This window comes from Hibiscus syriacus, unplaced genomic scaffold (genome assembly GCF_006381635.1).
Source record: "Hibiscus syriacus cultivar Baekdansim isolate YM2019G1 unplaced genomic scaffold, ASM638163v2 tig00116958_pilon, whole genome shotgun sequence".
NCBI classification, from domain to species: Eukaryota; Viridiplantae; Streptophyta; class Magnoliopsida; order Malvales; family Malvaceae; genus Hibiscus; species Hibiscus syriacus.
This window is the reverse complement of record NW_024063484.1, coordinates 1,610,738-1,619,900: the sequence shown is the minus strand read 5'-3', so window position 1 is coordinate 1,619,900 and position 9,163 is coordinate 1,610,738. Positions and strand designations below refer to the sequence as shown.

The 9,163-nt window shown below is 34.2% G+C and overlaps 1 protein-coding gene across 1 annotated transcript; it reads left to right on the top strand.

The window, feature by feature from the left end:
* The first annotated feature begins 3,561 nt into the window (after positions 1–3,561).
* Positions 3,562–8,547, top strand: LOC120189469 (DEAD-box ATP-dependent RNA helicase 3, chloroplastic-like). Its single transcript, XM_039192748.1, has 10 exons — positions 3,562–4,048; positions 5,082–5,215; positions 5,300–5,714; positions 5,936–6,034; positions 6,276–6,500; positions 6,663–7,040; positions 7,256–7,399; positions 7,486–7,581; positions 7,674–7,927; positions 8,151–8,547. The coding sequence occupies exons 1-10, from the start codon at positions 3,659–3,661 to the stop codon at positions 8,227–8,229; spliced, it is 2,214 nt and encodes a 737-aa protein (XP_039048679.1). The 5' UTR covers positions 3,562–3,658; the 3' UTR covers positions 8,230–8,547.
* The last annotated feature ends 616 nt before the right edge of the window (positions 8,548–9,163 follow it).

Genomic DNA, 9,163 nt, shown 5'->3' with positions numbered 1-9,163 from the left:
ATTGAATTTAAATATATATACAAATATATAAATTCAAATCAAAATATAAAACATTTATCATAAATTGATATAGTAGAATGAGGATGAGTTTGAATAAGTGACACACACTGATATACATCGTTATTGATATGTATTGATATGTATCACTAATATAAAATTTATAAATAGTCATCAATGATTTTATTTTTCATTAGAATTTTAAAAATTATAAAATAGATATTAACTTTGAATTTTATTAAAAATAGATATCAACCGTGAAATATTATTAAAGAGGTGACATAACATGTTAAATTAATAAAATATATTTCCATTGAAATTTTAAAAGTTATAAAATAAATATTAAAATTCAAATTTTATTAAAAATAGATAGTGATCGTGAATATTATTAAAGGGGTGACATGATATGACCGTGAAATATTTGACCTCTCAATTATAACTAAAATTTTATTTTAATATTTTTTAAAAAAAATAAAAATTTAGATTACTTTAAAAAATATGCAAAAACATTTTATTTTTAAAACTAAAAATAATATTTTTTTTAAAACTTTTTCAATCTTCAATTTATTTTATAACTAATTATTTTTAATCGTGAGTGCATTTGTAAAACTAAAAACTTATAATTTTTTAGATCCAAAAAAATTAAACCATCAAACAATATAGTTATTTTTTATTAAACGACGTGCTTTAAGTATTTGACTTTTATTTAAGAAGTTTAAACAAAAATATTTCCAAAAAATTATAGTATCACATTAATAAAAAAATATACTCAAACTTAAATAAAAATAATCGAAACAATCCTCAACTTTTAATAATGTATCAGTAATTTAAATGGTATAAATTTAATATTTATAATATAACACTAAAAATAATATTTAATTTATATATTTTGTTTTCAATTTGACGAACATAATAAAAATTATTTTAATTTGATAGTAAAATAATTTTTTAGTTATGGTTAAAGAGTCAAATGAGATATATTTTTTATTAACTTAACATGCCACATAACTTTTTTTTTTTGTGAACAAAAGGGTTAAAAAAAGTACAGAAGAGTAAGCTCTTGATGTCAATGTGTAAACTTCAGCTTCTCGTTGGACAATATCTATGACTTCTAATGGTGGGGTAGAAAAAACAATACGAGCTTCTCCTCTAATCGCGGCAATTTTCGTTAGTCTATCCGCCACCTTGTTAGCATTCCGACTTGTGTGCTTTAAAACAACGTTCCAATCTCTGTTAATCAACTCATTCACGTCGTCAATAAGAGTGAAAATCGATCATCTCTTAGTGTTCTTCTTTAACATCCGAACAACCTCCATACTATCCGTTTCCACCGTGATTAGCCGCTCTCCTAGATTCCAAGCATGAGAAAGATCTTCATGGATACCCCATAACTCCGCTTCAACTACGGAATAAATTCCAATCGCTTTTGAAAATCCTAACATCCAGCCACCATTTGAAGATCGAAGAACACCTCCACATGACGTAAATCCGCTTCCTATGTCACGGGACCCATCGGTATTAATCTTACACCAATTGTGAGGAGGCGGTTGCCAAGCATCCGTCATAGTACATGAACGGTGAGAAAGCTGAATCGTTGATAAAGATGATTCCATTGCACGGTTCGCTTCAATAGTGAGGCGCCTTCTCTTCTCTAATACAGACTCATGCTCAAAATAATCTGGATAAAAAATTCTTCTATTTCGATTCTTCCAGATTAACCAAAGAATTGAATCAAACCGTAAGTCCCAATCATTCTCCTCACGTGCATAAAACCCCGGGGAAGCGATATTGATTTGAATCCAACTTCTGATATCCCTTGTACAAAAATCCTCTAGCTTTTCAGCTTTAACTAATGTTGACCAAATAACCATAGCCAAACATGCCACATAACCTTTTTAACGATAGATAGTAGCATTGTGCCCTTTTCGTAATAAAATCTAAAGTTTAATGCTTATTTTATAACTTTAAAAGTTTGGTGTCTAAAAATATAATTTCACTATAATTTAATGTCCATTTTTGAATTTTAGCTTATAAAATTAACGATCGATATCAATGTTTGACATTTATTCTAAAATTTTTCGTAGAATGGGGCGTAATCTCCCTAAGAAGAGAGGTTAGAAGTTCAATTCTTATTATTATAAATGAAGAAAACTAGATTTATAAAATTTAATGAAATTTTATAAAATTCGAATATAAATCGATCAATAATATACCACTCATACTAAAAAGAATAATATTATATTGTGTATCTTTTTAAAACTAAAGCAAGTAGTTAAAAATAATATTATATGCATTATCGATATATTAAGAAAATTTTGAATAAATACAATTTTATATTTAAAGTCATGACCTCTTGCTCAACGATCTAAAGGTTTAGTCATAGAGTTAAAAATTTAGGGTAAAGTACACAAATGATCCCGACTATAGAATGTTATTTTACTCAATTCATTGGCTATTAAAAGTTACAGAATGATCCATTGATTATAAGACGTTGATGTTTTGAGTCTCCCGACTATTAAAAGTTATAAAATCATCAGTTTATTATTCATTGTATTCCAAACTTATCCTTGTTTCGTTAAAAAATGATGGCAATTTGAATTCGACGTTAACTTGCTGACTAGATATGATATAATCTAATCCAGAATCTCAAATGACGATGATATCCCAGTCATCAGGCTAGCTCAAACTGCCAGTAGCTTTTTAACAGAAAATAAAGAGTTTGGAACAGAATGAGTAGTCAGGTGACCATTTCATAAATTTTAATAATCGGAAGATTTAATAAAATAATACTTTATAATCAGAGGACCATTTGTGTACTTTACCCAAAAATTTGTTAATCTTCAAAACTGATAATTTTCATTTATGAATTGATCTGACATGGATTTTTCATGTAGGGGTTTTTTATCCTAAAATAAAATATTAAAGTCAAAATAATTATTTAATTAAATCTCAGGGACAAATTTTAATATTATGTCTCAATTTAAATATAATATAGTGACTAAATTAGAAAATATGTAATAGTGTGATGAGTTATAATATAATTTACGAAAAGGTAATACAAGCAGAAGTAGGGATGAGCATTTAAACCCGACCCGATCGGGTTGGATTTTTCTAAAATAATTTCGGGTTATGGTCGGGTCGGGTTTATGGTGAAAAAAATCTGACCCAACCCGACCAGAAAAAAATATATAATTTTACCCTATATTTTTAGGGATAATTACAATAATACCCCTCTCTATATATATATATTTTTTTAATTAAGTCACTGTTTTTATTGAATAAAAATAATTTTTTAATTATTTCGGGTCGAGTCGGATCGAATTTCTATGTCATATATTCGGATCGAGTCGAGTAAAACCTTATTTTAGTCGGATTAAATCTCGGATGGAGGCTTTCTTATTCTCGGATCGAATCGGATGGACAAAAAACTCGACCTAACCCGACCCAACCCGACCATGCCCATTCCTAAGCAGAAGCAGAGGAGCGAGGTGGAGGGCAGCGAAGCCATTCATTTGGGAAGAGTGTGGCCTTATCCCCCTCACTCAACGCCGCTCCGTATAAACTCTCGTGTATTGCAATCTCCTTTCCCTTCATTTTTTTCTTGCAAAAATATCTCCAGCCCCCATTACCCTATCTTCTTCTTCTCCTTCTTCGAGGTGAAATGGCCTCCATACACACTGCCCCGTCTCTGGACGTCACCTCCTCGGCCGCCACTAGAAGGAGAATAACACCCACAGCACCAACTTCCCGCTCCTTATCCTTGCCCTTCACTTTTAAGTCTCAGTTCAACGCCCTCGTAGTTGGTGGAACCCCGTTGCTTGGCTGCTTCAACCACCACTCTTTTGCTTCTCGCGCTGTCGCCACTCCCAATTCTGTTCTCAGCGAACAAGCCTTCGAGGGTCTTTCTCTTCATCAAGAAGACGACGTTTATGATTCCGAGGCTGAGTCGTCCATGAACGGCGATGAACTTGACCTTTCCAAGCTGGGTTTGCCTCAACGATTGGTCGATACTCTTCTCAAACGTGGCATCACTCACCTTTTCCCTATTCAGGTCAAATTTCTTTTCATTTTCCCTTCTATCGCGTGCTTTTGATATATATATGCAATGATTAGGGTTATAAATGAACCGAATTTGAACAAAACTTATAAATAAATCGAAGCTCATAAACGAGCTTATAAAGGGGTTTATAAATGAGCTTATAAACAAGCTTATAAATAGGCTTGTAAACGAACTTATAAACAAGTCCCCGAGCTTATAAACGAGCTTATAAACAAATTCGTGATTGAACGAACTTATAAACGAGTTCATAATCGAACGAGCTTATTAAAGAGTCCATAAACGAGCTTATAAATGACTCCAGAACCAAGCGTATAAAAGAGTCTATAAATGAGCTTATAAAGGGGTTTATAAATGAGCTTATAAACAAGCTTATAAATAGGCTTGTAAACGAACTTATAAATGAACTTATAAACAAGTCCCCAAACGAGCTTATAAACAAGTCCCCAAAGAGCTTGTAAACAAGTCCGTGATTGAACGAACTTATAAACGAATTCATAATCGAACGAGCTTATAAACGAGTCCATAAACGTGCTTATAAACGACTCCACAAACGAGCTTATAAAAGAGTCTATAAAGGGCTTATGAACGAGTCAATAAAAGGGCTTATGAACGAGTCGATAAACGGGCTTATGAACGAGTCGATAAACAGGCTTATGAGCGAGTCGATAACTGAGCTTATAAACGAGTCGATAAATGAGTCAATAAATGAGCTTATTTGCCTTTGTTTAGTAAATGAACATACAAATTTTGTTCACTCTTTTATTAATAAATGAACATAAACGAACCTTAAAGGAAAGGTTTACGAACAATTAGGTCTGTTCATTTACACTCCTAGCAATGCTTGTCTTGTGCAATACAAAGTTATGGTTTAAAACGAACTCGTGCTGTGCTTGTTCTTTTTTTCTTTCTAATCTTTATGTTGGGTCTGGCATTGCTTTGGTTATAAGTAATAACCAATAATAATTACTGTTTATCTTGCTAATACTCAAAGCACTTAATATTTTATATACAATTATTGATACAGAGAGCTGTCTTGGTACCGGCACTTGAAGGTCGAGACATCATTGCTCGTGCAAAGACTGGAACTGGCAAGACATTAGCCTTTGGCATCCCCATAATTAAATGCCTTACTGAAGATGATGCTGAACGTACAAGGAGGTAGCGTACCATATATTGCTGCCCTTCATTTTCAATATTGTTGCTATGCTTAATGTTTTCTCATTTCCGTTTCTCTCCTTTTAGAATGTCTGGTCGGCTTCCAAGAGTTTTGGTCCTGGCTCCTACTCGGGAGTTAGCTAAGCAAGTGGAGCAAGAAATTAAAGAGTCGGCGTCTTATTTGAACACAGTTTGTGTTTATGGAGGGGTTTCTTATACTATACAGCGAAGTGCTCTTTCCCGCGGGGTTGATGTAGTGGTTGGGACTCCTGGTCGAATCATTGATCTTATTGAAAGTAACGACCTCAAATTGGGGGAAGTTGAATACCTGGTCCTTGATGAAGCTGATCAGATGCTTGCTGTCGGGTTTGAGGAGGATGTTGAAGAAATTCTAGAAAATCTCCCATCAAAGAGGCAGAGCATGCTTTTCTCCGCAACCATGCCTTCTTGGGTTAAAAAATTGGCAAGAAAATACTTGGATAATCCTCTGAATATTGACTTGGTACTTTCATCCCTATGTAATATTGGATATGTGTATACATGCTGTTTTTTGACATGTTGCTTCTGTTTCCTTATCGATGATGATGATGAAGTTTATATTTCTGACCGTCACTAGTGAAAATTAGTCTCTGTCCCAATACCCGGCCGCTTTCTTGGGCTGGGAGAAGTAATGCATTGTTGAGGAAGTTAATCAAGTTTGCAAAACTCAACATCTTTTCTCAGGTTGGAGATCAAGATGAAAAGCTTGCCGAAGGGATCAAACTTTATGCAATATCAACCACTGCAACTTCGAAGCGGACCATTCTTAGTGATCTCATAACAGTAAGCAATTTATCTTCTCTTACTTTGTCTCATTGGTTCAGTATCTTATTGGTTCATGCTTTTATCAAATATAGTAGTTGCCTATCTTGTAATTTTAGTTGTAAACTTTTCTTCGAGGATATTGTTCTGCCATTTTGTCTCGAACATGTTTAAAATGTTGTTGCGCTACTATATTTTAACATCATTCAAATTTCTTTGGAATCAATGTAACTCAAAAACCGAATCTTTACGTTATCTTCAGGTTTATGCGAAGGGAGGGAAAACCATTGTTTTTACACAAACAAAACGGGATGCCGATGAGGTGTCAATGGCTTTAACAAGTAGCATAGCTTCTGAGGCATTGCATGGGGATATATCTCAACATCAGAGAGAGAGAACGTTGAATGGGTTTCGCCAAGGAAAATTTACTGTGCTTGTTGCCACTGATGTTGCGGCTCGTGGACTTGATATCCCAAATGTTGATCTGGCATGTTGACAACTCTATTATTCCTTTTGGCCATTTCTACTTTATGCTCCCTTTGATTGTTGCTTTTCCCACTTTTTGTTTTTTGCCTTTTATTCTACTGGTAAAATTAGTTTCTAAATGACATATTGAGAAGACTGTGGCACTTACTACTATTTTCTTCAGATTATCCACTATGAGCTTCCCAATGACGCGGAAACTTTTGTGCATCGCTCTGGACGAACTGGACGTGCTGGGAAGGAAGGTTCTGCAATTTTAATGTATACTAACAGCCAAAGGAGAACTGTCAAATCTCTCGAGCGTGATGTGGGATGTAGGTTTGAGTTCATTAGTCCTCCATCAATGGAAGAAGTTTTAGAGTCATCAGCTGAGCAAATTATCGCTACTCTAAATGGAGTTCATCCCGAGTCTATAAAGTTCTTTACCCCGACTGCTGAAAGGATAAATAAAGAACAAGGGACAAGTGCTCTTGCTGCTGCGATAGCACACCTAAGTGGATTTTCCCGTCCTCCTTCGTCCCGATCTCTTATTAACCATGAACAGGTAAACTATAGTTAAGGTTATCTTGCTTCTGACTTTATTTGGATCACTCGATTGCAAATCTTTGCAGGAGTTTATAAAAACCAACATAACATGTTTTTGAAGTTTTTTCAAATTCCAGTACCTATTTGTTAAGAATTTATGTCTTTTATGTTTTGGGAATATTTTTTGTTTCGGGATTAATTTAGCCTGTTACCTAATCGGCATGTGTGTTGCAGGGATTTGTAACACTGCAATTGATAAGAGATGAAACTTATTCCAGAAGGTTCCTTACTGCTAGGTCTGTCACCGGGTTTCTTTCCGATGTGTACTCTGCGGCTGCTGATGAAGTTGGGAAAATACATCTGATTGCCGATGAGAGGGTCTGTATCGGGAAAAATTTCTTTTCATTGTCTTCTCCGACGTATGAATTTCTTCACTCAAGACTTGAGAATGTATTTGTTTTCAGGTTCAAGGAGCAGTATTTGATCTCCCTGAGGAGATTGCGAAAGAATTGCTGAGTAAGGAAATACCGCCTGGAAACACCATCTCGAAGATCACTAAGGTTGATGCTAGATATCATTCACTGTTGGTCGTATTGGTTATATTACTGTCATCCGACATAAGTTGATCTTGTTCATTAATTTCTTCTGGCAGTTGCCTCCTTTGCAAGATGATGGCCCTTCAAGTGATTTTTACGGGAAATTCTCCAGCAGGGATCGTGATCGTTTTTCACAAGGCGGTTCTAGGGAACGGAGAGGTTCGAGGACCTCCAGGGGTTGGGGTAATGGCCGAGATTCCGACAATGAGTTCCAAGGCGGAAGAAGCAGCTGGTCACGGGCTTCGAGAAGCAGTATGGATGACTGGCTAATTGGTAGTAGCAGATCAAAGAGGTCACCCTCCCACGACAGGCATGTCTTCTCCTTGTATTCTTTTGTGAAAAACCTATCTTCAACTTTGTTCTTCTGTTCCAAGTTTTGCATCTAACATGATAGCATACATGCAGCAATCAGGTTTATCAAGATCATCTGATATGATGATAATCCGACTATGATTACTTGAACCGATATATATATATATTAGTGGGGCAACTTGTATATGATTCGAGGTTGACCTCTCTCTTGACTTGTGCAGAAACTTCGGAGGTTCATGTTTCAACTGTGGGCGACCCGGGCATAGGGCGTCCGACTGTCCCGGAAAGTCGGACTTTTAGCGTGTTGGTTTGATACCGAATTTCACCATCTTGGAACAAATCTGGCTGTAGTTGGGGGCGCTCGGTTTTTGACAGATATTGGCATTCAGTTGAAGATCTCGACGATGAAGACGCCATTGGTGCCCGGCGAGGGAGCTCTACTGATGTTGTAGTTAGTTTTTGTTGGTAATTCAGTCATTTGCTCTATTAGTCTCTTTCTCGCTCGCTATTTTGGTACCTAAAATGTGCGGTCAAAATGGCCTAAAGGTTCCATGCAAATATTTTGAACTCAATATGTAGTTTTCTCTCTTCCAAATGGCATACCAAAATCATAATCCATATTGGGTCTAGCAGGTTATATATCAATACATATTTAAAATATGTTCTCCCTGCGTGCTATTCATTGGAGACATTATTTTCATTTCGTTTTGATTATTCGATTATTAATTTTTAAGATTACATTTAATGTTGTGTTTTAATTTTATTTTAATCATCTATTTTTAAAAAATTAATTGTAATGTTGATATGTCATCATAAAGTAGTGTCACACTATCTTTGAAAAATAATAATAATAATAAATTATCTTTGAAAAATAATAATAAAAAATTATAATATCATCAGTTTTGTTTATTTTTCAATAACAAATGATTAAAATGAAATCAAAACATAAATTAGTTATGATTTTGATAAAAAAGATAATTAGATGATTAAAATAAGTGATAATTGAGTGACAAATATGTAGTTTACCTGAAAAATATAATAGGATAATTATGTGTTTACTTAAACTATTAATTTTGATATGTTTTAGTGTTTAAACTTTTAATTTTTTTTCAAAATCATACCTAATATTTAGTTTTTGCTTCATTTTAGTACCCAATATGTTTTTAACATCAAGTATTGAAAAAAATAAAAGTTTAGGTACTAAAATGGTACAAAATTGATAATTTACGTACTA